The 27743-nt window shown below is 47.0% G+C and overlaps 1 protein-coding gene across 1 annotated transcript in view; it reads left to right on the top strand.

The window, feature by feature from the left end:
- Positions 1–27743, top strand: part of LOC115115213 (dynactin subunit 1-like) — a 130481-nt gene that overhangs the window by 86238 nt on the left and 16500 nt on the right. Inside the window, exons 15-19 of the mRNA XM_065025966.1 lie at positions 1936–2097; positions 2375–2506; positions 4736–4864; positions 6290–6432; positions 7760–7926. Of these exons, the coding sequence (XP_064882038.1) occupies positions 1936–2097; positions 2375–2506; positions 4736–4864; positions 6290–6432; positions 7760–7926 (733 nt within the window). The remainder of the gene's footprint in view (positions 1–1935; positions 2098–2374; positions 2507–4735; positions 4865–6289; positions 6433–7759; positions 7927–27743) is intronic.

Consider the following 27743-nt stretch of genomic DNA (forward strand, 5'->3'; position numbering starts at 1 on the left):
CCAAGTTTAACTTCTAATGACACAGGAGCTATTTATGTCCTGGTAGCAAGCTTTGATCAAATCTATAAACTTTATCCCCAAAACCAAAGAATTCAAGTACCCAGAAGATTAAATTTATATTTGACCGTATCAAATGTCTGTCTAAAAGTAAGATAAAAACCAGGTCTCTGTTTTCAAGTCTAAAACTCATTTTTATGTTGTTTATGTTGTGAATTAATCTTCCTGTCATGAAAAAAGAGATTGTGTTTCGCCGATGACTTGTTCCATACTTTCCTTAAAGGGATTTGTGTAAACAAAGGGGATTAGTGTAAACATAGGGGATTTGTGTAAACAAAGGGGATTAGTGTAAACAAAGGGGATTAGTGTAAACAAAGGGGATTAGTGTAAACAAAGGGGATTTGTGTAAACAAAGGGGATTTTCCAATAAGAGTTCTGTTGTTTTTGTTGCCGTTCGTTGTTGTAACTATAAATGTTAAACAGAATGCGAAAAGGCTTCTCCAGATTCAACAAAAACCAATGACTAGGCTCTTCTTCTTTCCTATTTATTACCTGGACAGTTATATATATAATAAATAATATAAATATATAGCAAGATGCCGACTCCCGCTGAACATGTGGAGCAACGACTGAAGGAGTTTTTTTTTTAGCCCACTTGATTAGTCCAAAACTTTATGTCCTCAGCACTTAATTGCATCTCGTAAAGAAAAGTACAATTCAATTTTTTTTCACCTTTACAAAATAAATAGTAATGGCTTTCATTTTAAGATTGATTTTCAGTCCCCTTGCATTTAAAGAACCAAGTGTGAACATATCAAATGAATACTAGTCAAACGACGAGATAAATGTAAACAAGAGAGGTTTTAACTTACTATTGTAGTTAGTAGAACAATGACCCTTGTTAAAACTATAACATCTCTCCTCTTAATCAGGTGAAGTTAGCTGACTGTAAACTATAACATCTCTCCTCGTAATCAGGTTAAGCTAGCTGACTGTAAACTATAACATCTCTCCTCTTAATCAGGTTAAGTTAGCTGACTGTAAACTATAACATCTCTCCTCGTAATCAGGTTAAGTTAGCTGACTGTAAACTATAACATCTCTCCTCGTAATCAGGTTAAGCTAGCTGACTGTAAACTATAACATCTCTCCTCTTAATCAGGTGAAGTTAGCTGACTGTAAACTATAACATCTCTCCTTTAGCTAGCATGTTGACTTGCTAGAAGCTTTAGCTAGCATGTTGACTTGCTAGAAACTTCAGCTAGCATGTTGACTTGCTAGAAACTTCAGCTAGCATGTTGACTTGCTAGAAACTTCAGCTAGCATGTTGACTTGCTAGAAGCTTTAGCTAGCATGTTGACTTGCTAGAAACTTCAGCTAGCATGTTGACTTGCTAGAAGCTTTAGCTAGCATGTTGACTTGCTAGAAACTTCAGCTAGCATGTTGACTTGCTAGAAGCTTTAGCTAGCATGTTGACTTGCTAGAAACTTCAGCTAGCATGTTGACTTGCTAGAAGCTTTAGCTAGCATGTTGACTTGCTAGAAACTTCAGCTAGCATGTTGACTTGCTAGAAACTTTAGCTAGCATGTTGACTTGCCAGAAGCAACTCAGCACTCAAAAAAAAATAAAGATAGATACATTTTAGAATATAGAATCTGTCACTTGACCCACAGAACAAACTAAAGTGTGACTGTTCAGTACGCCATCTTGCCGGTCACCACAGAGTTTTTAACCCAGAACCCTTTACTTCCTGGATGCCCGTGAAGCAGACCAAGACCGGGGTTAGATTCAACGGATGAGCGACACATTCCTCCCTGGTTGTTAATTGTTCTCAAAATCTAAATGAACAAGCTATCTTCGAGCTTATTATTTAAGTAGCTGACTTCGGACTGTTTGATCCCCCAGGTGTGGTCTCTGTGTTTTTTCTCTCCCCCCCAGGTGGCAGATATTCTGCTGGACTGCAGGAAACACCTGACCTGGGTGGTGGCTGTGCTGCAGGAGGTGGCGGCTGCAGGGGCGCAGATGGTTGCCCATCTAGGGGAGCAGGAGGGACTCTCCGCACTCAAACTAGAGGACGTGGCCTTTAAGGCTGGAGAGCAGGTAGTACACACACACACACATTCGACCAAACAGTTGATTCCCATTCAAAATCATATTTTCTCTAACCTTAACTCCAAACCCTTAACCTAAACATAACTCCTAACCGCTAGTCTTTTTCCTTGTGGGGACCGACGAAATGTCCCGAATTTTCCTTGTTTTACTATCTTTGTAAGGACTTCTGTTCCCCACAAGTATAGTGAAAACCAAACAAACACACATACCGTACACACACACATATACAGTACCTCTATATCTAACCTGTCTGTTCTGTCTCCAGATCTATGGAACTCAAGGTTCTAACCCCTATGGGTGCCTGCGCCAGTCCTGCTGCATCGTCATAGCAACCATGAACAAGATGGCCACCGCCATGCAGGAGGGAGAGTACGACGCAGATAGACCCCAGATCACGGTAACTATAGCAACGGCTTGACTGTAGGTACTGTATCAGAGAGACACCACCAACCTACTCTATCAACAGCAACATCTTGACTGTAGGTACTGTATCAGAGAGACACCGCCAACATACTCTATCAACAGCAACATCTTGACTGTAGGTACTGTATCAGAGAGACACCACCAACATACTCAGCAACAGCAACATCTTGACTGTAGGTACTGTATCAGAGAGACACCACCAACATACTCTATCAACAGCAACATCTTGACTGTAGGTACTGTATCAGAGAGACACCACCAACATACTCTATCAACAGCAACATCTTGACTGTAGGTACTGTATCAGAGAGACACCAAAATACAACATACTCAGCAACAGCAACATCTTGACTGTAGGTACTGTATCAGAGAGACACCACCAACATACTCTATCAACAGCAACATCTTGACTGTAGGTACTGTATCAGAGAGACACCACCAACATACTCTATCAACAGCAACATCTTGACTGTAGGTACTGTATCAGAGAGACACCACCAACATACTCTATCAACAGCAACATCTTGACTGTAGGTACTGTATCAGAGAGACACCACCAACATACTCTATCAACAGCAACATCTTGACTGTAGGTACTGTATCAGAGAGACACCACCAACATACTCTATCAACAGCAACATCTTGACTGTAGGTACTGTATCAGAGAGACACCACCAACATACTCAGCAACAGCAACATCTTGACTGTAGGTACTGTATCAGAGAGACACCACCAACATACAGCAACATCTTGACTGCAACAGCAACATCTTGACTGTAGGTACTGTATCAGAGAGACACCACCAACATACTCTATCAACAGCAACATCTTGACTGTAGGTACTGTATCAGAGAGACACCACCAACATACTCTATCAACAGCAACATCTTGACTGTAGGTACTGTATCAGAGAGACACCACCAACATATTCTATCAACAGCAACATCTTGACTGTAGGTACTGTATCAGAGAGACACCACCAACATACTCTATCAACAGCAACATCTTGACTGTAGGTACTGTATCAGAGAGACACCACCAACATACTCTATCAACAGCAACATCTTGACTGTACATTATGTAGTCTTAGTCCCCGATGTTAGACTCCGGTTTAACATACTGATCTGTGTCTGTCCTCCATGTTTAGTTGGAACTAGAAAACATGTATATATTCATTTTTATTATTATTATTATGTTATGCACTTTGAACTGCATTTTTGTTTGTTGGAACTGTGCTATATGAAGTTTGATTGGTTGATGTGGTTGCGTTTGTCCCTTTTTGATTGGTTGATGTGGTTGCGTTTGTCCCTTTTTGATTGGTTGATGTGGTTGCGTTTGTCCCTTTTTGATTGGTTGATGTGGTTGCGTTTGTCCCTTTTGATTTTGATGTCCCCTTTTTGATTGGTTGATGTGGTTGCGTTTGTCCCTTTTTGATTGGTTGATGTGGTTGCGTTTGTCCCTTTTTGATTGGTTGATGTGGTTGCGTTTGTCCCTTTTTGATTGGTTGATGTGGTTGCGTTTGTCCCTTTTTGATTGGTTGATGTGGTTGCGTTTGTCCCTTTTGATTGGTTGATTGGTTGATTGGTTGATGTGGTTGCGTTTGTCCCTTTTTGATTGGTTGATGTGGTTGCGTTTGTCCCTTTTTGATTGGTTGATGTGGTTGCGTTTGTCCCTTTTGATTGGTTGATGTGGTTGTGTTTGTCCCTTTTTGATTGGTTGATGTGGTTGCGTTTGTCCCTTTTTGATTGGTTGATGTGGTTGCGTTTGTCCCTTTTTGATTGGTTGATGTGGTTGCGTTTGTCCCTTTTTGATTGGTTGATGTGGTTGCGTTTGTCCCTTTTTGATTGGTTGATGTGGTTGCGTTTGTCCCTTTTTGATTGGTTGATGTGGTTGCGTTTGTCCCTTTTTGATTGGTTGATGTGGTTGCGTTTGTCCCTTTTTGATTGGTTGATGTGGTTGCGTTTGTCCCTTTTTGATTGGTTGATGTGGTTGTGTTTGTCCCTTTTTGATTGGTTGATGTGGTTGTGTTTGTCCCTTTTTGATTGGTTGATGTGGTTGCGTTTGTCCCTTTTTGATTGGTTGATGTGGTTGTTTGTCCCTTTTTGATTGGTTGATGTGGTTGTTTGTCCCTTTTTGATTGGTTGATGTGGTTGTGTTTGCCCCTTTTTGATTGGTTGATGTGGTTGTGTTTGCCCCTTCCCAGACACTTCCTCCGGTGGAGCTGCGTGCCACAGCCCTCAGAGCGGAGATCACAGACGCAGAAGGACTGGGCATGAAGCTGGAGGACAGAGACACAGTCATCAAGGAGCTCAAGAAGTCACTCAAGTTCAAGGTACCTGATGACCTCTCTGAACACACGAGATCAAGGTACACTAACACACTTCCTGATGACCTCTCTGAACACACTAGATCAAGGTACACTAGCACACTTCCTGATGACCTCTGAACACACTAGATCAAGGTACACTAACACACTTCCTGATGACCTCTCTGAACACACTAGATCAAGGTACACTAACACACTTCCTGATGACCTCTGAACACACTAGATCAAGGTACACTAACACAGTTCCTGATGACCTCTCTGAACACACTAGATCAAGGTACACTAAAACACACTTCCTGATGACCTCTCTGAACACACTAGATCAAGGTACACTAACACACTTCCTGATGACCTCTCTGAACACACGAGATCAAGGTACACTAGCACACTTCCTGATGACCTCTCTGAACACACGAGATCAAGGTACACTAAAACACACTTCCTGATGACCTCTCTGAACACACTAGATCAAGGTACACTAACACACTTCCTGATGACCTCTCTGAACACACTAGATCAAGGTACACTAACACACTTCCTGATGACCTCTCTGAACACACGAGATCAAGGTACACTAAAACACACTTCCTGATGACCTCTCTGAACACACTAGATCAAGGTACACTAACACACTTCCTGATGACCTCTCTGAACACACGAGATCAAGGTACACTAACACACTTCCTGATGACCTCTAAATGGTTTAACAACAATGAACCCTGACACAGAGTTAACCAGCCTTACTAAGGGATTTAATACCATCTGGCTCATAGAGACAACGCCTGCTTTCTAAGGCAATGTTACCGTGTTCATAGAGACCCGTATTAACGGCTGCAGATGTGGGTTCAATTGGAAATGACCTTTAAATGTCTAATGACCTTTAAATGTCTAATGACCTTTAAATGTCTAATGACCTTTAACTGTCTAATGACCTTTAAATGTCTAATGACCTTTAAATGTCTAATGACCTTTAACTGTCTAATGACCTTTAAATGTCTAATGACCTTTAAATGTCTAATGACCTTTAAATGTCTAACAGTGCGGTTTCAGATTGAATCCTGACCTAAGGCTGAACACTGTAGGCTAAATGAACCCTTCCTAATGTGGTCACATTGAGAGATGGGTCCCCAGTATCACCAGGGATCATTACAGTTTGTTGTCAAATCTAAATCAATGTATTGTATTGGTCCGATACACATATTTACCAGATGTTATCGCCGACTTAGCGAAACGCTTTTGTGTTCCTAGCTTCAACAGTGCAGTAATACCTGACAACACAAAACATCACACGCATCATCCAAAAAATGTCAAATAAAGGAATTAAAGACATAATTCTTTAGCAAGTAATGTAAGAAATAACAACAAACATTCAAATAGGAGCTAGGAACAGGGCGACCATGTCTGTCGACACCATCTTGTGTGTGTCCCCAGGGAGAGGAGCTGAGTGAGGCTAGCGTTCGGCTCAGTCTGTTGGAGAAGAAACTCGACAGTTCATCGAGAGACGCAGACGAGCGCGTAGAGAAGATCCAAACTCAACTAGACGAGACTCAGACTCTGCTCAAGAAGAAAGAGAAGTAAGAACACGTCACAACATACACATGTCTAGATGGTATACGTGTAGGGGCCATGGTCACGTGATGAGGTAGCCCCCGCCTGCGACTTTAAAATCAGTTTCTTTCCCTATTGGGCAAAGGAACGACACTGTTTTTGAAATCGCAGGTCGGGGCTACCTCATCACGTGACCAGGAGCTACTGTATACCTTCGCAGGTCGGGGCTACCTCATCACGTGACCAGGAGCTACTGTATACCTTCGCAGGTCAGGGCTACCTCATCACGTGACCAGGAGCTACTGTATACCTTCGCAGGTCGGTGCTACCTCATCACGTGACCAGGAGCTACTGTATACCTTCGCAGGTCGGGGCTACCTCATCACGTGACCTTCGCAGGTCGGGGCTACCTCATCACGTGACCAGGAGCTACTGTATACCTTCGCAGGTCGGGGCTACCTCATCACGTGACCAGGAGCTACTGTATACCTTCGCAGGTCGGGGCTACCTCATCACGTGACCAGGAGCTACTGTATACCTTCGCAGGTCGGGGCTACCTCATCACGTGACCAGGAGCTACTGTATACCTTCGCAGGTCGGGGCTACCTCATCACGTGACCAGGAGCTACTGTATACCTTCGCAGGTCGGTGCTACCTCATCACGTGACCAGGAGAAACCTCATGTCTGCTACATAAACTCTTCAAACAAAGGGTTCCAAAACGGTTCTTCGGCCGTAGGAGAACCTATGGATTCTTTTGGGTTCTCCTACGGGGGACTGCCGAAAAACTATTTTAGGTTCTAGCTAGCATCTTTTTTCAAAACCTACAGGAGGGTCTCTCTCCAGGAACAGGGTTGGAGTTAAAACCTACAGGAGGGTCTCTCTCCAGTAACAGGGTTGGAATTAAAACCTACAGGAGGGTCTCTCTCCAGGAACAGGGTTTGAGTTAAAACCTACAGGAGGATATCTCTCCAGGAACAGGGTTGGAGTGTAAACCTACAGGAGGGTTTCTCTCCAGGAACAGGGTTGGAGTTAAAACCTACAGGAGGATATCTCTCCAGGAACAGGGTTGGAGAACCCTGCAGGAGGGTATCTCTCCAGGAACAGGGTTCTCCAACCCTACAGGAGGGTTTCTCTCCAGGAACAGGGTTGGAGAACCCTGGTATAGAGAGAATATGTAGGATAGTATTGTCATATCCAATATTGCTCCAGTTTATTTTTCTGAATTGGCTGAATTGAAATGGGATTGATCCCAACCCTGGTTATCACCAATTCATCCTTACTATAGAGGGGTCATTGTCAATCAGGCTGATCTAGAATCAGTTTTTATAACAGATGTCTATTTCCTCTGTAGGGAGTTTGAGGAGACCATGGACGCTCTGCAGGCTGATATCGACCAATTGGAGTCGGAGAAGGCGGATCTGAAGCAGCGTCTGAACAGCCAATCAAAGATGACCATGGACGGGCTGAGAGGAGCGCCAGCGTCGGGAATCGCCTCCATTGTCACGGGGATGACAGGAGGTTAGTGGGGCATCGTCTTCCCGAATAGGACCTGACATCATTTAAAACCTGCACTGTTATTCCTACTGCCATCTGTTAGGGGACTATTCAGACGAAGGAATTGTAAACCTACTCCCATCTGCTAGAGGACTATTCAGACGTAGGAATTGTAAACCTACTCCCATCTGGGACTATTCAGACGTAGGAATTGTAAACCTACTCCCATCTGGGACTATTCAGACGTAGGAATTGTAAACCTACTCCCATCTGCTAGAGGACTATTCAGACGTAGGAATTGTAAACCTACTCCCATCTGCTAGAGGACTATTCAGACGAAGGAATTGTAAACCTACTCCCATCTGCTAGAGGACTATTCAGACGTAGGAATTGTAAACCTACTCCCATCTGGGACTATTCAGACGTAGGAATTGTAAACCTACTCCCATCTGCTAGAGGACTATTCAGACGAAGGAATTGTAAACCTACTCCCATCTGCTAGAGGACTATTCAGACATAGGAATTGTTAACCTACTCCCATCTGGGACTATTCAGACGTAGGAATTGTAAACCTACTCCCATCTGGGACTATTCAGACGTAGGAATTGTAAACCTACTCCCATCTGGGACTATTCAGACGAAGGAATTGTAAACCTACTGCCATCTGGGACTATTCAGACGTAGGAATTGTAAACCTACTGCCATCTGCTAGAGGACTATTCAGACGAAGGAATTGTAAACCTACTGCCATCTGCTAGGGGACTATTCAGACGTAGGAATTGTAAACCTACTGCCATCTGCTAGGGGACTATTCAGACGAAGGAATTGTAAACCTACTCCCATCTGGGACTATTCAGACGTAGGAATTGTAAACCTACTCCCATCTGGGACTATTCAGACGTAGGAATTGTAAACCTACTGCCATCTGCTAGAGGACTATTCAGACGTAGGAATTGTAAACCTACTCCCATCTGCTAGAGGACTATTCAGACGTAGGAATTGTAAACCTACTCCCATCTGTTAGGGGACTATTCAGACGTAGGAATTGTAAACCTACTCCCATCTGCTAGAGGACTATTCAGACGTAGGAATTGTAAACCTACTCCCATCTGCTAGAGGACTATTCAGACGTAGGAATTGTAAACCTACTCCCATCTGGGACTATTCAGACGTAGGAATTGTAAACCTACTCCCATCTGCTAGAGGACTATTCAGACGAAGGAATTGTAAACCTACTCCCATCTGCTAGAGGACTATTCAGACATAGGAATTGTAAACCTACTCCCATCTGGGACTATTCAGACGTAGGAATTGTAAACCTACTCCCATCTGGGACTATTCAGACGTAGGAATTGTAAACCTACTCCCATCTGGGACTATTCAGACGAAGGAATTGTAAACCTACTCCCATCTGGGACTATTCAGACGTAGGAATTGTAAACCTACTCCCATCTGGGACTATTCAGACGAAGGAATTGTAAACCTACTGCCATCTGGGACTATTCAGACGTAGGAATTGTAAACCTACTGCCATCTGCTAGAGGACTATTCAGACGAAGGAATTGTAAACCTACTGCCATCTGCTAGGGGACTATTCAGACGTAGGAATTGTAAACCTACTGCCATCTGCTAGGGGACTATTCAGACGTAGGAATTGTAAACCTACTGCCATCTGCTAGGGGACTATTCAGACGAAGGAATTGTAAACCTACTCCCATCTGGGACTATTCAGACGTAGGAATTGTAAACCTACTCCCATCTGGGACTATTCAGACGTAGGAATTGTAAACCTACTGCCATCTGCTAGAGGACTATTCAGACGTAGGAATTGTAAACCTACTCCCATCTGCTAGAGGACTATTCAGACGTAGGAATTGTAAACCTACTCCCATCTGCTAGAGGACTATTCAGACGTAGGAATTGTAAACCTACTCCCATCTGCTAGAGGACTATTCAGACGTAGGAATTGTAAACCTACTCCCATCTGCTAGAGGACTATTCAGACGAAGGAATTGTAAACCTTTCCTTCTAACTTTTCAGTAGTTGGGATTCAGACTTAAATTAATACGCGTAACGGCTTTGCAAGAGTGTTTGGTTCCAGACTGAACTGTGTGATGTAGAAGGGAGTTGTAGTTTCTCTAGAGATAAATCAGATCCAGCCTGAACTGTGTGATGTAGTAGGGAGTTGTAGTTTCCAACAGGCTAATAATTCAACATTAGTTAAGTGCAGAAAACGTGGTAATTAACTGCAATTGACCATAAAGCATTGCGCGAGACGGCGAAGAGAGAAGAGCATATATTTCGCTGGGTACAGTATCTCTACCTGATAGTACCTGATCTAAGCGAAGAGAGAAGAGCATATATTTCGCTGGGTACAGTATCTCTACCTGATAGTACCTGATCTAAGCGAAGCGGCTCTATAGAGATGATTATGACATAAAGTAATCAAATAAAACTAAAGTAATATACACAACAACTGAAATAGTTTATTTATAAGTAATGTGAATAAATGATGGTTAATTAGTGATAATCAGTAATGGTCAGGTCACTACCATCATGTGATGGTTAATTAGTGATAATCAGTAATGGTCAGGTCACTACCATCATGTGATGGTTAATTAGTGATAATCAGTAATGGTCAGGTCACTACCATCATGTGATGGTTAATTAGTGATAATCAGTAATGGTCAGGTCACTACCATCATGTGATGGTTAATTAGTGATAATCAGTAATGGTCAGGTCACTACCATCATGTGATGGTTAATTAGTGATAATCAGTAATGGTCAGGTCACTACCATCATGTGATGGTTAATTAGTGATAATCAGTAATGGTCAGGTCACTACCATCATGTGATGGTTAATTAGTGATAATCAGTAATGGTCAGGTCACTACCATCATGTGATGGTTAATTAGTGATAATCAGTAATGGTCAGGTCACTACCATCATGTGATGGTTAATTAGTGATAATCAGTAATGGTCAGGTCACTACCATCATGTGATGGTTAATTAGTGATAATCATGTGATGGTTAATTAGTATATGGTCAGGTCACTACCATCATGTGATGGTTAATTAGTGATAATCAGTAATGGTCAGGTCACTACCATCATGTGATGGTTAATTAGTGATAATCAGTAATGGTCAGGTCACTACCATCATGTGATGGTTAATTAGTGATAATCAGTAATGGTCAGGTCACTACCATCATGTGATGGTTAATTAGTGATAATCAGTAATGGTCAGGTCACTACCATCATGTGATGGTTAATTAGTGATAATCAGTAATGGTCAGGTCACTACCATCATGTGATGGTTAATTAGTGATAATCAGTAATGGTCAGGTCACTACCATCATGTGATGGTTAATTAGTGATAATCAGTAATGGTCAGGTCACTACCATCATGTGATGGTTAATTAGTGATAATCAGTAATGGTCAGGTCACTACCATCATGTGATGGTTAATTAGTGATAATCAGTAATGGTCAGGTCACTACCATCATGTGATGGTTAATTAGTGATAATCAGTAATGGTCAGGTCACTACCATCATGTGATGGTTAATTAGTGATAATCAGTAATGGTCAGGTCACTACCATCATGTGATGGTTAATTAGTGATAATCAGTAATGGTCAGGTCACTACCATCATGTGATGGTTAATTAGTGATAATCAGTAATGGTCAGGTCACTACCATCATGTGATGGTTAATTAGTGATAATCAGTAATGGTCAGGTCACTACCATCATGTGATGGTTAATTAGTGATAATCAGTAATGGTCAGGTCACTACCATCATGTGATGGTTAATTAGTGATAATCAGTAATGGTCAGGTCACTACCATCATGTGATGGTTAATTAGTGATAATCAGTAATGGTCAGGTCACTACCATCATGTGATGGTTAATTAGTGATAATCAGTAATGGTCAGGTCACTACCATCATGTGATGGTTAATTAGTGATAATCAGTAATGGTCAGGTCACTACCATCATGTGATGGTTAATTAGTGATAATCAGTAATGGTCAGGTCACTACCATCATGTGATGGTTAATTAGTGATAATCAGTAATGGTCAGGTCACTACCATCATGTGATGGTTAATTAGTGATAATCAGTAATGGTCAGGTCACTACCATCATGTGATGGTTAATTAGTGATAATCAGTAATGGTCAGGTCACTACCATCATGTGATGGTTAATTAGTGATAATCAGTAATGGTCAGGTCACTACCATCATGTGATGGTTAATTAGTGATAATCAGTAATGGTCAGGTCACTACCATCATGTGATGGTTAATTAGTGATAATCAGTAATGGTCAGGTCACTACCATCATGTGATGGTTAATTAGTGATAATCAGTAATGGTCAGGTCACTACCATCATGTGATGGTTAATTAGTGATAATCAGTAATGGTCAGGTCACTACCATCATGTGATGGTTAATTAGTGATAATCAGTAATGGTCAGGTCACTACCATCATGTGATGGTTAATTAGTGATAATCAGTAATGGTCAGGTCACTACCATCATGTGACTTTATTCATTGTTTTATTCTGTATTAAAGCATGGTTAGAGTGTAGAGGAGGTAGGTACACTAGTGGTTAGAGTGTAGAGGAGGTAGGTACACTAGTGGTTAATTAGTGTAATCAGGAATGGTAGGTACACTCATGTGGTTAGAGTGTAGAGGGGGCAGGGTAGACTAGTGGTTAGAGTGTAGAGGAGGTAGGTACACTAGTGGTTAGAGTGTAGAGGGGGCAGGGTAGACTAGTGGTTAGAGTGTAGAGGAGGCAGGTAGTCTAGTGGTTAGAGTTTAGGGGCGGTAGGTATTCTAGTGGTTAGAGTGTAGAGGAGGCAGGTAGCCTAGTGGTTAGAGTGTAGAGGTGGCAGGTAGTCTAGTGGTTAGAGTGTAGAGGTGGCAGGTAGCCTAGTGGTTAGAGTGTAGAGGTGGCAGGTAGTCTAGTGGTTAGAGTGTAGAGGTGGCAGGTAGTCTAGTGGTTAGAGTGTAGAGGTGGCAGGTAGTCTAGTGGTTAGAGTGTAGAGGAGGCAGGTAGCCTAGTGGTTAGAGTGTAGAGGAGGTAGGTAGTCTAGTGGTTAGAGTGTAGAGGAGGTAGGTACACTAGTGGTTAGAGTGTAGGGGAGGTAGGTACACTAGTGGTTAGAGTGTAGGGGAGGTAGGTACACTAGTGGTTAGAGTGTAGGGGAGGTAGGTACACTAGTGGTTAGAGTGTAGGGGAGGTAGGTACACTAGTGGTTAGAGTGTAGAGGAGGCAGGTAGCCTAGTGGTTAGAGTGTAGAGGTGGCAGGTAGTCTAGTGGTTAGAGTGTAGAGGAGGCAGGTAGCCTAGTGGTTAGAGTGTAGAGGAGGCAGGTAGCCTAGTGGTTAGTGTGTAGAGGAGGCAGGTAGCCTAGTGGTTAGAGTGTAGGGGAGGCAGGTAGCCTAGTGGTTAGAGTGTAGAGGAGGCAGGTAGCCTAGTGGTTAGAGTGTAGAGGAGGCAGGTAGCCTAGTGGTTAGAGTGTAGAGGAGGCAGGTAGCCTAGTGGTTAGAGTGTAGAGGAGGCAGGTAGCCTAGTGGTTAGAGTGTAGAGGTGGCAGGTAACCTAGTGGTTAGAGTGTAGAGGAGGCAGGTAGCCTAGTGGTTAGAGTGTAGGGGAGGTAGGTAGCCTAGTGGTTAGAGTGTAGAGGTGGTAGGTAGCCTAGTGGTTAGTGTGTAGAGGAGGTAGGTACACTAGTGGTTAGAGTGTAGAGGTGGCAGGTAGTCTAGTGGTTAGAGTGTAGAGGAGGCAGGTAGTCTAGTGGTTAGAGTGTAGGGTGGCGGCAGGTAGTCTAGTGGTTAGAGTGTAGAGGTGGCAGGTAGTCTAGTGGTTAGAGTGTAGGGATGGCAGGTAGCCTAGTGGTTAGAGTGTAGAGGAGGCAGGTAGTCTTGTGGTTAGAGTGTAGAGGAGGCAGGTAGCCTAGTGGTTAGAGTGTAGGGGCGGTAGGTAGCCTAGTGGTTAGAGTGTAGAGGAGGCAGGTAGCCTAGTGGTTAGAGTGTAGAGGAGGTAGGTAGCCTAGTGGTTAGAGTGGAGGGGCGACAGGGTAGCTTAGTGGTTAGAGTGTAGAGGCGGCAGGGTAGACTAGTGGTTAGAGTGTAGGGGCGACAGGGTAGCCTAGTGGTTAGAGTGTAGAGGAGGCAGGTAGCCTAGTGGTTAGAGTGTAGAGGTGGCAGGTAGCCTAGTGGTTAGAGTGTAGGGGCGGTAGGTAGCCTAGTGGTTAGAGTGTAGAGGAGGCAGGTAGCCTAGTGGTTAGAGTGTAGAGGAGGCAGGTAGCCTAGTGGTTAGAGTGTAGGGGCGGTAGGTAGCCTAGTGGTTAGAGTGTAGGGGTGGCAGGTAGTCTAGTGGTTAGAGTGTGGGGGCGGTAGGTAGCCTAGTGGTTAGAGTGTAGGGGAGGCAGGTAGCCTAGTGGTTCGTGTAGGGGCGGCAGGTAGCCTGGTGGTTAGAGTGTAGGGGCGGTAGGTAGCCTAGTGGTTAGAGTGTAGGGGGGCGGTAGGTAGCCTAGTGGTTAGAGTGTAGAGGCGGTAGGTAGCCTAGTGGTTAGAGTGTGGGGGCGGTAGGTAGCCTAGTGGTTAGAGTGTAGAGGAGGCAGGTAGCCTAGTGGTTAGAGTGTAGGGGCGGTAGGTAGCCTAGTGGTTAGAGTGTAGAGGAGGCAGGTAGCCTAGTGGTTAGAGTGTAGAGGAGGTAGGTAGCCTAGTGGTTAGAGTGTAGGGGCGGTAGGTAGCCTAGTGGTTAGAGTGTAGAGGTGGCAGGTAGCCTAGTGGTTACAGTGTAGAGGAGGCAGGTAGCCTAGTGGTTAGAGTGTAGGGGCGGTAGGTAGCCTAGTGGTTAGAGTGTGGGGGCGGTAGGTAGCCTAGTGGTTAGAGTGTAGGGGAAGCAGGTAGCCTAGTGGTTAGAGTGTAGGGGGGCGGCAGGTAGCCTAGTGGTTAGAGTGTAGGGGCGGTAGGTAGCCTAGTGGTTAGAGTGTAGGGGCGGTAGGTAGCCTAGTGGTTAGAGTGTAGGGGTGGCAGGTAGTCTAGTGGTTAGAGTGTAGGGGAGGCAGGTAGCCTAGTGGTTAGAGTGTAGAGGAGGCAGGTAGCCTAGTGGTTAGAGTGTAGGGGCGGTAGGTAGCCTAGTGGTTAGAGTGTAGAGGTGGCAGGTAGCCTAGTGGTTAGAGTGTAGAGGAGGCAGGTAGTCTAGTGGTTAGAGTGTAGGGGAGGCAGGTAGCCTAGTGGTTAGAGTGTAGGGGAGGCAGGTAGCCTAGTGGTTAGAGTGTAGGGTAGGCAGGTAGCCTAGTGGTTAGAGTGTAGGGGCGGTAGGTAGCCTAGTGGTTAGAGTGTAGAGGAGGCAGGTAGCCTAGGGGTTAGAGTGTAGAGGAGGTAGTTAGCCTAGTGGTTAGAGTGTAGGGGCGGTAGGTAGCCTAGTGGTTAGAGTGTAGAGGTGGCAGGTAGCCTAATGGTTAGAGTGTAGGGGAGGTAGGTAGCCTAGTGGTTAGAGTGTAGAGGAGGCAGGTAGCCTAGTGGTTAGAGTGTAGAGGAGGCAGGTAGCCTAGTGGTTAGAGTGTAGGGGCGGTAGGTAGCCTAGTGGTTAGAGTGTAGGGGTGGCAGGTAGCCTAGTGGTTAGAGTGTAGGGGAGGCAGGTAGCCTAGTGGTTAGAGTGTAGAGGAGCCAGGTAGCCTAGTGGTTAGAGTGTAGGGGCCGTAGGTAGCCTAGTGGTTAGAGTGTAGGAGTGGCAGGTAGTCTAGTGGTTAGAGTGTGGGGGCGGTAGGTAGCCTAGTGGTTAGAGTGTAGGGGAGGCAGGTAGCCTAGTGGTTAGAGTGTAGGGGCGGCAGGTAGCCTAGTGGTTAGAGTGTAGGGGAAGCAGGTAGCCTAGTGGTGAGAGTGTAGGGGGGCGGCAGGTAGCCTAGTGGTTAGAGTATAAGGGAGGCAGGTAGCCTAGTGGTTAGAGTATAAGGTAGCCTAGTGGTTAGAGTGTAGGGGCGGTAGGTAGCCTAGTGGTTAGAGTGTAGGGGCGGCAGGTAGCCTAGTGGTTAGAGTGTAGGGAAGGCAGGTAGCCTAGTGGTTAGAGTGTAGGGGAGGCAGGTAGCCTAGTGGTTAGAGTGTAGGGGGGCGGCAGGTAGCCTAGTAGTTAGAGTGTAGGGGCTGCAGGTAGCCTAGTGGTTAGAGTGTAGGGGCGGTAGGTAGCCTAGTGGTTAGAGTGTAGAGGAGGCAGGTAGCCTAGTGGTTAGAGTGTAGGGGCGGTAGGTAGCCTAGTGGTTAGAGTGTAGGGGAGGCAGGTAGCCTAGTGGTTAGAGTGTAGGGGGGCGGCAGGTAGCCTAGTAGTTAGCGTGTAGGGGCTGCAGGTAGCCTAGTGGTTAGAGTGTAGGGGAGGCAGGTAGCCTAGTGGTTAGAGTGTAGAGGAGCCAGGTAGCCTAGTGGTTAGAGTGTAGGGGCCGTAGGTAGCCTAGTGGTTAGAGTGTAGGAGTGGCAGGTAGTCTAGTGGTTAGAGTGTGGGGGCGGTAGGTAGCCTAGTGGTTAGAGTGTAGGGGAGGCAGGTAGCCTAGTGGTTAGAGTGTAGGGGCGGCAGGTAGCCTAGTGGTTAGAGTGTAGGGGAAGCAGGTAGCCTAGTGGTGAGAGTGTAGGGGGGCGGCAGGTAGCCTAGTGGTTAGAGTATAAGGGAGGCAGGTAGCCTAGTGGTTAGAGTATAAGGTAGCCTAGTGGTTAGAGTGTAGGGGCGGTAGGTAGCCTAGTGGTTAGAGTGTAGGGCGGCAGGTAGCCTAGTGGTTAGAGTGTAGGGAAGGCAGGTAGCCTAGTGGTTAGAGTGTAGGGGAGGCAGGTAGCCTAGTGGTTAGAGTGTAGGGGGGCGGCAGGTAGCCTAGTAGTTAGAGTGTAGGGGCTGCAGGTAGCCTAGTGGTTAGAGTGTAGGGGCGGTAGGTAGCCTAGTGGTTAGAGTGTAGAGGAGGCAGGTAGCCTAGTGGTTAGAGTGTAGGGGCGGTAGGTAGCCTAGTGGTTAGAGTGTAGGGGAGGCAGGTAGCCTAGTGGTTAGAGTGTAGGGGGGCGGCAGGTAGCCTAGTAGTTAGCGTGTAGGGGCTGCAGGTAGCCTAGTGGTTAGAGTGTAGGGGCGGTAGGTAGCCTAGTGGTTAGAGTGTAGGGGGGCGGTAGGTAGCCTAGTGGTTAGAGTGTAGGGGCGGCAGGTAGCCTAGTGGTTAGAGTGTAGAGGAGGTAGGTAGCCTAGTGGTTAGAGTGTAGAGGTGGCAGGTAGCCTAGTGGTTAGAGTGTAGAGGAGGCAGGTAGTCTAGTGGTTAGAGTGTAGGGGAGGCAGGTAGCCTAGTGGTTAGAGTGTAGAGGAGGCAGGTAGTCTTGTGGTTAGAGTGTAGAGGAGGCAGGTAGCCTAGTGGTTAGAGTGTAGAGGAGCCAGGTAGCCTAGTGGTTAGAGTGTAGGGGCCGTAGGTAGCCTAGTGGTTAGAGTGTAGGAGTGGCAGGTAGTCTAGTGGTTAGAGTGTAGGGGTGGCAGGTAGCCTAGTGGTTAGAGTGTAGGGGAAGCAGGTAGCCTAGTGGTTAGAGTGTAGGGGGGCGGCAGGTAGCCTAGTGGTTAGAGTGTAGGGGCGGTAGGTAGCCTAGTGGTTAGAGTGTAGGGGTGGCAGGTAGTCTAGTGGTTAGAGTGTGGGGGCGGTAGGTAGCCCAGTGGTTAGAGTGTAGAGGAGGTAGGTAGCCTAGTGGTTAGAGTGTAGGGGCGGTAGGTAGCCTAGTGGTTAGAGTGTAGAGGTGGCAGGTAGCCTAGTGGTTAGAGTGTAGAGGAGGCAGGTAGTCTAGTGGTTAGAGTGTAGGGGAGGCAGGTAGTCTTGTGGTTAGAGTGTAGAGGAGGCAGGTAGCCTAGCGGTTAGAGTGTAGGGGCGGTAGGTAGCCTAGTGGTTAGAGTGTAGGGGGGCGGTAGGTAGCCTAGTGGTTAGAGTGTAGAGGAGGCATGTAGCCTAGTGGTTAGAGTGTAGAGGAGGCAGGTAGCCTAGTGGTTAGAGTGTAGGGGCGGTAGGTAGCCTAGTGGTTAGAGTGTAGGGGTGGCAGGTAGCCTAGTGGTTAGAGTGTAGGGGAGGCAGGTAGCCTAGTGGTTAGAGTGTAGAGGAGCCAGGTAGCCTAGTGGTTAGAGTGTAGGGGCCGTAGGTAGCCTAGTGGTTAGAGTGTAGGAGTGGCAGGTAGTCTAGTGGTTAGAGTGTGGGGGCGGTAGGTAGCCTAGTGGTTAGAGTGTAGGGGAGGCAGGTAGCCTAGTGGTTAGAGTGTAGGGGCGGCAGGTAGCCTAGTGGTTAGAGTGTAGGGGAAGCAGGTAGCCTAGTGGTTAGAGTGTAGGGGGGCGGCAGGTAGCCTAGTGGTTAGAGTATAAGGGAGGCAGGTAGCCTAGTGGTTAGAGTATAAGGGAGGCAGGTAGCCTAGTGGTTAGTGTAGAGGAGGCAGGTAGCCTAGTGGTTAGAGTGTAGGGGCGGTAGGTAGCCTAGTGGTTAGAGTGTAGGGAAGGCAGGTAGCCTAGTGGTTAGAGTGTAGGGGAGGCAGGTAGCCTAGTGGTTAGAGTGTAGGGGGGCGGCAGGTAGCCTAGTAGTTAGAGTGTAGGGGCTGCAGGTAGCCTAGTGGTTAGAGTGTAGGGGCGGTAGGTAGCCTAGTGGTTAGAGTGTAGGAGGGCGGTAGGTAGCCTAGTGGTTAGAGTGTAGGGGCGGTAGGTAGCCTAGTGGTTAGAGTGTAGAGGTGGCAGGTAGCCTAGTGGTTAGAGTGTAGAGGAGGCAGGTAGCCTAGTGGTTAGAGTGTAGGGGAGGCAGGTAGCCTAGTGGTTAGAGTGTAGGGGAGGCAGGTAGCCTAGTGGTTAGAGTGTAGGGGAGGCAGGTAGCCTAGTGGTTAGAGTGTAGAGGAGGTAGGTAGCCTAGTGGTTAGAGTGTAGGGGCGGTAGGTAGCCTAGTGGTTAGAGTGTAGAGGTGGCAGGTAGCCTAGTGGTTAGTGTAGAGGAGGCAGGTAGTCTTGTGGTTAGAGTGTAGAGGAGGCAGGTAGCCTAGTGGTTAGAGTGTAGGGGCGGTAGGTAGCCTAGTGGTTAGAGTGTAGAGGAGGCAGGTAGCCTAGGGGTTAGAGTGTAGAGGAGGTAGTTAGCCTAGTGGTTAGAGTGTAGGGGCGGTAGGTAGCCTAGTGGTTAGAGTGTAGAGGAGGCATGTAGCCTAGTGGTTAGAGTGTAGAGGAGGCAGGTAGCCTAGTGGTTAGAGTGTAGGGGCGGTAGGTAGCCTAGTGGTTAGAGTGTAGGGGTGGCAGGTAGCCTAGTGGTTAGAGTGTAGGGGAGGCAGGTAGCCTAGTGGTTAGAGTGTAGAGGAGCCAGTTAGCCTAGTGGTTAGAGTGTAGGGGCCGTAGGTAGCCTAGTGGTTAGAGTGTAGGAGTGGCAGGTAGTCTAGTGGTTAGAGTGTGGGGGCGGTAGGTAGCCTAGTGGTTAGAGTGTAGGGAGGCAGGTAGCCTAGTGGTTAGAGTGTAGGGGCGGCAGGTAGCCTAGTGGTTAGAGTGTAGGGGAAGCAGGTAGCCTAGTGGTTAGAGTGTAGGGGGGCGGCAGGTAGCCTAGTGGTTAGAGTATAAGGGAGGCAGGTAGCCTAGTGGTTAGAGTATAAGGGAGGCAGGTAGCCTAGTGGTTAGTGTAGAGGAGGCAGGTAGCCTAGTGGTTAGAGTGTAGGGGCGGTAGGTAGCCTAGTGGTTAGAGTGTAGGGAAGGCAGGTAGCCTAGTGGTTAGAGTGTAGGGGAGGCAGGTAGCCTAGTAGTTAGAGTGTAGGGGCTGCAGGTAGCCTAGTGGTTAGAGTGTAGGGGCGGTAGGTAGCCTAGTGGTTAGAGTGTAGGGGGGCGGTAGGTAGCCTAGTGGTTAGAGTGTAGGGGCGGTAGGTAGCCTAGTGGTTAGAGTGTAGAGGTGGCAGGTAGCCTAGTGGTTAGAGTGTAGAGGAGGCAGGTAGCCTAGTGGTTAGAGTGTAGGGGAGGCAGGTAGCCTAGTGGTTAGATTGTAGGGGAGGCAGGTAGCCTAGTGGTTAGAGTGTAGGGGAGGCAGGTAGCCTAGTGGTTAGAGTGTAGAGGAGGTAGGTAGCCTAGTGGTTAGAGTGTAGGGGCGGTAGGTAGCCTAGTGGTTAGAGTGTAGGGGAAGCAGGTAGCCTAGTGGTTAGAGTATAAGGGAGGCAGGTAGCCTAGTGGTTAGAGTATAAGGGAGGCAGGTAGCCTAGTGGTTAGTGTAGAGGAGGCAGGTAGCCTAGTGGTTAGAGTGTAGGGGCGGTAGGTAGCCTAGTGGTTAGAGTGTAGGGAAGGCAGGTAGCCTAGTGGTTAGAGTGTAGGGGAGGCAGGTAGCCTAGTGGTTAGAGTGTAGGGGGGCGGCAGGTAGCCTAGTAGTTAGAGTGTAGGGGCTGCAGGTAGCCCAGTGGTTAGAGTGTAGGGGCGGTAGGTAGCCTAGTGGTTAGAGTGTAGGGGGGCGGTAGGTAGCCTAGTGGTTAGAGTGTAGGGGCGGTAGGTAGCCTAGTGGTTAGAGTGTAGAGGTGGCAGGTAGCCTAGTGGTTAGAGTGTAGAGGAGGCAGGTAGCCTAGTGGTTAGAGTGTAGGGGAGGCAGGTAGCCTAGTGGTTAGAGTGTAGGGGAGGCAGGTAGCCTAGTGGTTAGAGTGTAGGGGAGGCAGGTAGCCTAGTGGTTAGAGTGTAGAGGAGGTAGGTAGCCTAGTGGTTAGAGTGTAGGGGCGGTAGGTAGCCTAGTGGTTAGAGTGTAGAGGTGGCAGGTAGCCTAGTGGTTAGTGTAGAGGAGGCAGGTAGTCTTGTGGTTAGAGTGTAGAGGAGGCAGGTAGCCTAGTGGTTAGAGTGTAGGGGCGGTAGGTAGCCTAGTGGTTAGAGTGTAGAGGAGGCAGGTAGCCTAGGGGTTAGAGTGTAGAGGAGGTAGTTAGCCTAGTGGTTAGAGTGTAGAGGAGGCATGTAGCCTAGTGGTTAGAGTGTAGAGGAGGCAGGTAGCCTAGTGGTTAGAGTGTAGGGGCGGTAGGTAGCCTAGTGGTTAGAGTGTAGGGGTGGCAGGTAGCCTAGTGGTTAGAGTGTAGGGGAGGCAGGTAGCCTAGTGGTTAGAGTGTAGAGGAGCCAGTTAGCCTAGTGGTTAGAGTGTAGGGGCCGTAGGTAGCCTAGTGGTTAGAGTGTAGGAGTGGCAGGTAGTCTAGTGGTTAGAGTGTGGGGGCGGTAGGTAGCCTAGTGGTTAGAGTGTAGGGGAGGCAGGTAGCCTAGTGGTTAGAGTGTAGGGGCGGCAGGTAGCCTAGTGGTTAGAGTGTAGGGGAAGCAGGTAGCCTAGTGGTTAGAGTGTAGGGGGGCGGCAGGTAGCCTAGTGGTTAGAGTATAAGGGAGGCAGGTAGCCTAGTGGTTAGTGTAGAGGAGGCAGGTAGCCTAGTGGTTAGAGTGTAGGGGCGGTAGGTAGCCTAGTGGTTAGAGTGTAGGGAAGGCAGGTAGCCTAGTGGTTAGAGTGTAGGGGAGGCAGGTAGCCTAGTGGTTAGAGTGTAGGGGGGCGGCAGGTAGCCTAGTAGTTAGAGTGTAGGGGCTGCAGGTAGCCTAGTGGTTAGAGTGTAGGGGCGGTAGGTAGCCTAGTGGTTAGAGTGTAGGGGGGCGGTAGGTAGCCTAGTGGTTAGAGTGTAGGGGCGGTAGGTAGCCTAGTGGTTAGAGTGTAGAGGTGGCAGGTAGCCTAGTGGTTAGAGTGTAGAGGAGGCAGGTAGCCTAGTGGTTAGAGTGTAGGGGAGGCAGGTAGCCTAGTGGTTAGAGTGTAGGGGCGGTAGGTAGCCTAGTGGTTAGAGTGTAGAGGTGGCAGGTAGCCTAGTGGTTAGAGTGTAGGGGAGGCAGGTAGCCTAGTGTTTAGAGTGTAGGGGAGGCAGGTAGCCTAGTGGTTAGAGTGTAGAGGAGGCAGGTAGTCTTGTGGTTAGAGTGTAGAGGAGGCAGGTAGCCTAGTGGTTAGAGTGTAGGGGCGGTAGGTAGCCTAGTGGTTAGAGTGTTGAGGTGGCAGGTAGCCTAGTGGTTAGAGTGTAGGGGCGGTAGGTAGCCTAGTGGTTAGAGTGTAGAGGAGCCAGGTAGCCTAGTGGTTAGAGTGTAGAGGAGGTAGGTAGCCTAGTGGTTAGAGTGTAGAGGAGGCAGGGAGCCTAGTGGTTAGAGTGTAGGGGCGGTAGGTAGCCTAGTGGTTAGAGTGTAGGGGTGGCAGGTAGTCTAGTGGTTAGAGTGTGGGGGCAGTAGGTAGCCTAGTGGTTAGAGTGTAGGGGAGGCAGGTAGCCTAGTGGTTAGAGTGTAGAGGAGGTAGGTAGCCTAGTGGTTAGAGTGTAGAGGAGGTAGGTAGCCTAGTGGTTAGAGTGTAGGGGCGGTAGGTAGCCTAGTGGTTAGAGTGTAGAGGAGGCAGGTAGCCTAGTGGTTAGAGTGTAGGGGCGGTAGGTAGCCTAGTGGTTAGAGTGTAGAGGAGGCAGGTAGCCTAGGGGTTAGAGTGTAGAGGAGGTAGTTAGCCTAGTGGTTAGAGTGTAGGGGCGGTAGGTAGCCTAGTGGTTAGAGTGTAGAGGAGGCATGTAGCCTAGTGGTTAGAGTGTAGAGGAGGCAGGTAGCCTAGTGGTTAGAGTGTAGGGGCGGTAGGTAGCCTAGTGGTTAGAGTGTAGGGGTGGCAGGTAGCCTAGTGGTTAGAGTGTAGGGGAGGCAGGTAGCCTAGTGGTTAGAGTGTAGGGGCGGTAGGTAGCCTAGTGGTTAGAGTGTAGGGGTGGCAGGTAGCCTAGTGGTTAGAGTGTAGGGGTGGCAGGTAGCCTAGTGGTTAGAGTGTAGTGGTGGCAGGTAGTCTAGTGGTTAGAGTGTAGAGGTGGCAGGTAGTCTAGTGGTTAGAGTGTAGAGGAGCCAGGTAGCCTAGTGGTTAGAGTGTAGGGGCCGTAGGTAGCCTAGTGGTTAGAGTGTAGGAGTGGCAGGTAGTCTAGTGGTTAGAGTGTGGGGGCGGTAGGTAGCCTAGTGGTTAGAGTGTAGGGGAGGCAGGTAGCCTAGTGGTTAGAGTGTAGGGGCGGCAGGTAGCCTAGTGGTTAGAGTGTAGGGGAAGCAGGTAGCCTAGTGGTTAGAGTGTAGGGGGGCGGCAGGTAGCCTAGTGGTTAGAGTATAAGGGAGGCAGGTAGCCTAGTGGTTAGAGTATAAGGGAGGCAGGTAGCCTAGTGGTTAGTGTAGAGGAGGCAGGTAGCCTAGTGGTTAGAGTGTAGGGGCGGTAGGTAGCCTAGTGGTTAGAGTGTAGGGAAGGCAGGTAGCCTAGTGGTTAGAGTGTAGGGGAGGCAGGTAGCCTAGTGGTTAGAGTGTAGGGGGGCGGCAGGTAGCCTAGTAGTTAGAGTGTAGGGGCTGCAGGTAGCCTAGTGGTTAGAGTGTAGGGCGGTAGGTAGCCTAGTGGTTAGAGTGTAGGGGGGCGGTAGGTAGCCTAGTGGTTAGAGTGTAGGGGCGGTAGGTAGCCTAGTGGTTAGAGTGTAGAGGTGGCAGGTAGCCTAGTGGTTAGAGTGTAGAGGAGGCAGGTAGCCTAGTGGTTAGAGTGTAGGGAGGCAGGTAGCCTAGTGGTTAGAGTGTAGGGGAGGCAGGTAGCCTAGTGGTTAGAGTGTAGGGGAGGCAGGTAGCCTAGTGGTTAGAGTGTAGAGGAGGTAGGTAGCCTAGTGGTTAGAGTGTAGGGGCGGTAGGTAGCCTAGTGGTTAGAGTGTAGAGGTGGCAGGTAGCCTAGTGGTTAGTGTAGGGGAGGCAGGTAGCCTAGTGTTTAGAGTGTAGGGGAGGCAGGTAGCCTAGTGGTTAGAGTGTAGAGGAGGCAGGTAGTCTAGTGGTTAGAGTGTAGAGGAGGCAGGTAGCCTAGTGGTTAGAGTGTAGGGGCGGTAGGTAGCCTAGTGGTTAGAGTGTAGAGGAGGCAGGTAGCCTAGTGGTTAGAGTGTAGGGGCGGTAGGTAGCCTAGTGGTTAGAGTGTAGGGGCGGTAGGTAGCCTAGTGGTTAGAGTGTAGGAGTGGCAGGTAGTCTAGTGGTTAGAGTGTGGGGGCGGTAGGTAGCCTAGTGGTTAGAGTGTAGAGGTGGCAGGTAGCCTAGTGGTTAGAATGTAGAGGCGGCAGGTAGCCTAGTGGTTAGAGTGTAGGGGAGGCAGGTAGCCTAGTGGTTAGAGTGTAGGGGAGGCAGGTAGCCTAGTGGTTAGAGTGTAGGGGAGGCAGGTAGCCTAGTGGTTAGAGTGTAGGGGTGGCAGGTAGCCTAGTGGTTAGAGTGTAGAGGCGGCAGGTAGCCTAGTGGTTAGAGTGTAGGGAGGCAGGTAGCCTAGTGGTTAGAGTGTAGGGGAGGCAGGTAGCCTAGTGGTTAGAGTGTAGAGGAGGTAGGTAGCCTAGTGGTTAGAGTGTAGGGGCGGTAGGTAGCCTAGTGGTTAGAGTGTAGAGGAGGCAGGTAGTCTTGTGGTTAGAGTGTAGAGGAGGCAGGTAGCCTAGTGGTTAGAGTGTAGGGGCGGTAGGTAGCCTAGTGGTTAGAGTGTAGAGGTGGCAGGTAGCCTAGTGGTTAGAGTGTAGGGGCGGTAGGTAGCCTAGTGGTTAGAGTGTAGAGGAGCCAGGTAGCCTAGTGGTTAGAGTGTAGAGGAGGTAGGTAGCCTAGTGGTTAGAGTGTAGAGGAGGCAGGTAGCCTAGTGGTTAGAGTGTAGGGGCGGTAGGTAGCCTAGTGGTTAGAGTGTAGGGGTGGCAGGTAGTCTAGTGGTTAGAGTGTGGGGGCGGTAGGTAGCCTAGTGGTTAGAGTGTAGGGGAGGCAGGTAGCCTAGTGGTTAGAGTGTAGAGGAGGCATGTAGCCTAGTGGTTAGAGTGTAGAGGAGGCAGGTAGCCTAGTGGTTAGAGTGTAGGGGCGGTAGGTAGCCTAGTGGTTAGAGTGTAGGGGTGGCAGGTAGCCTAGTGGTTAGAGTGTAGGGGAGGCAGGTAGCCTAGTGGTTAGAGTGTAGGGGAGGCAGGTAGCCTAGTGGTTAGAGTGTAGGGGAGGCAGGTAGCCTAGTGGTTAGAGTGTAGAGGTGGCAGGTAGCCTAGTGGTTAGAGTGTAGAGGAGGCAGGTAGCCTAGTGGTTAGAGTGTAGGGTCAGTAACCGAAAGGTAAAAACCTGTCGTTCTGAACGAGGCAGTTAACCCACTGTTCCTAGGCCGTCGTTGAAAATAAGAATTTGTTAAAATAAAGGTAAAATAAAAAAAATAAACAAATCTGAAATTGAAAACAATCGAACCTCAAAAAGCACTAATCATTCAGCACTATTCTCTAATTTAGACTTTGAGTGCACAAGTTAAAAGGCCGTACAATTTAAATTCTGCTTCATTTCATCAACTTCACTTGAGATGCTTCAGTTTACTGCCTCCCTCCTCTCCTTATTCACACTCAGATCTGTTATAGACTGACACTGTTATAGACTGACACTGTTATAGACTAACACTGTTATAGACTGACACTGTTATAGACTGACACTGTTATTCACACTCAGATCTGTTATAGACTGACCCTGTTATAGACTGACACTGTTATAGACTGACACTGTTATAGACTAACACTGTTAATCACACTCAGATCTGTTATAGACTGACACTGTTATAGACTGACACTGTTATAGACTGACCCTGTTATAGACTAACACTGTTATAGACTGACACTGTTATAGACTGACCCTGTTATAGACTGACACTGTTATAGACTAACACTGTTATAGACTGACACTGTTATAGACTGACCCTGTTATAGACTGACACTGTTATAGACTGACACTGTTATAGACTAACACTGTTATTCACACTCAGATCTGTTATAGACTGACACTGTTATAGACTAACACTGTTATAGACTGACACTGTTATAGACTGACACTGTTATAGACTGACACTGTTATTCACACTCAGATCTGTTATAGACTGACCCTGTTATAGACTGACACTGTTATAGACTAACACTGTTATAGACTGACACTGTTATAGACTGACCCTGTTATAGACTGACACTGTTATAGACTGACACTGTTATAGACTGACACTGTTATAGACTAACACTGTTATAGACTAACACTGTTATAGACTGACACTGTTATAGACTGACACTGTTATAGACTGACACTGTTATAGACTAACACTGTTATAGACTAACACTGTTATAGACTAACACTGTTAATCACACTCAGATCTGTTATAGACTGACACTGTTATAGACTGACACTGTTATAGACTGACACTGTTATAGACTAACACTGTTATAGACTAACACTGTTATAGACTGACACTGTTATAGACTGACACTGTTATAGACTGACACTGTTATAGACTGACACTGTTAATCACACTCAGATCTGTTATAGACTGACACTGTTATAGACTGACCCTGTTATAGACTGACACTGTTATAGACTGACACTGTTATAGACTGACCCTGTTAATCACACTCAGATCTGTTATAGACTAACACTGTTATAGACTAACACTGTTATAGACTGACACTGTTATAGACTAACACTGTTATAGACTGACCCTGTTATAGACTGACACTGTTATAGACTAACACTGTTATAGACTAACACTGTTATAGACTGACACTGTTATAGACTAACACTATTATAGACTAACACTGTTATAGACTGACACTGTTATAGACTAACACTGTTAATCACACTCAGATCTGTTATAGACTGACACTGTTATAGACTGACCCTGTTATAGACTGACCCTGTTATAGACTAACACTGTTATAGACTGACACTGTTATAGACTGACACTGTTATAGACTGACACTGTTATAGACTGACACTGTTATAGACTGACCCTGTTATAGACTGACACTGTTATAGACTGACACTGTTATAGACTGACACTGTTATAGACTAACACTGTTATAGACTGACACTGTTATAGACTAACACTGTTATAGACTAACACTGTTATAGACTGACACTGTTATAGACTAACACTGTTATAGACTGACACTGTTATAGACTGACACTGTTATAGACTGACACTGTTATAGACTAACACTGTTATAGACTGAACACTGTTATAGACTAACACTGTTATAGACTGACACTGTTATAGACTAACACTGTTATAGACTGACACTGTTATAGACTGACACTGTTATAGACTGACACTGTTATAGACTAACACTGTTATAGACTAACACTGTTATAGACTGACACTGTTATAGACTAACACTGTTATAGACTGACACTGTTATAGACTGACACTGTTATAGACTGACCCTGTTATAGACTAACACTGTTATAGACTGACCCTGTTATAGACTGACCCTGTTATAGACTGACCCTGGTATAGACTGACCCTGTTATAGACTGACCCTGTTATAGACTGACACTGGTATAGACTGACACTGTTATAGACTGACACTGTTATAGACTGACACTGTTATAGACTAACACTGTTATAGACTGACACTGTTATAGACTGACCCTGTTATAGACTGACCCTGTTATAGACTGACACTGTTATAGACTGACACTGTTATAGACTGACACTGTTATAGACTGACCCTGTTATAGACTGACACTGTTATAGACTGACACTGTTATAGACTGACACTGTTATAGACTGACCCTGTTATAGACTGACCCTGTTATAGACTGACACTGTTATAGACTGACACTGTTATAGACTGACCCTGTTATAGACTGACACTGTTATAGACTGACACTGTTATAGACTGACACTGTTATAGACTGACCCTGTTATAGACTGACACTGTTATAGACTGACACTGTTATAGACTGACACTGTTATAGACTGACCCTGTTATAGACTAACACTGTTATAGACTGACACTGTTATAGACTGACACTGTTATAGACTGACACTGTTATAGACTGACACTGTTATAGACTG

The sequence above is a fragment of the Oncorhynchus nerka genome, linkage group LG12, assembly GCF_034236695.1.
Source record: "Oncorhynchus nerka isolate Pitt River linkage group LG12, Oner_Uvic_2.0, whole genome shotgun sequence".
Taxonomy (NCBI): Eukaryota; Metazoa; Chordata; class Actinopteri; order Salmoniformes; family Salmonidae; genus Oncorhynchus; species Oncorhynchus nerka.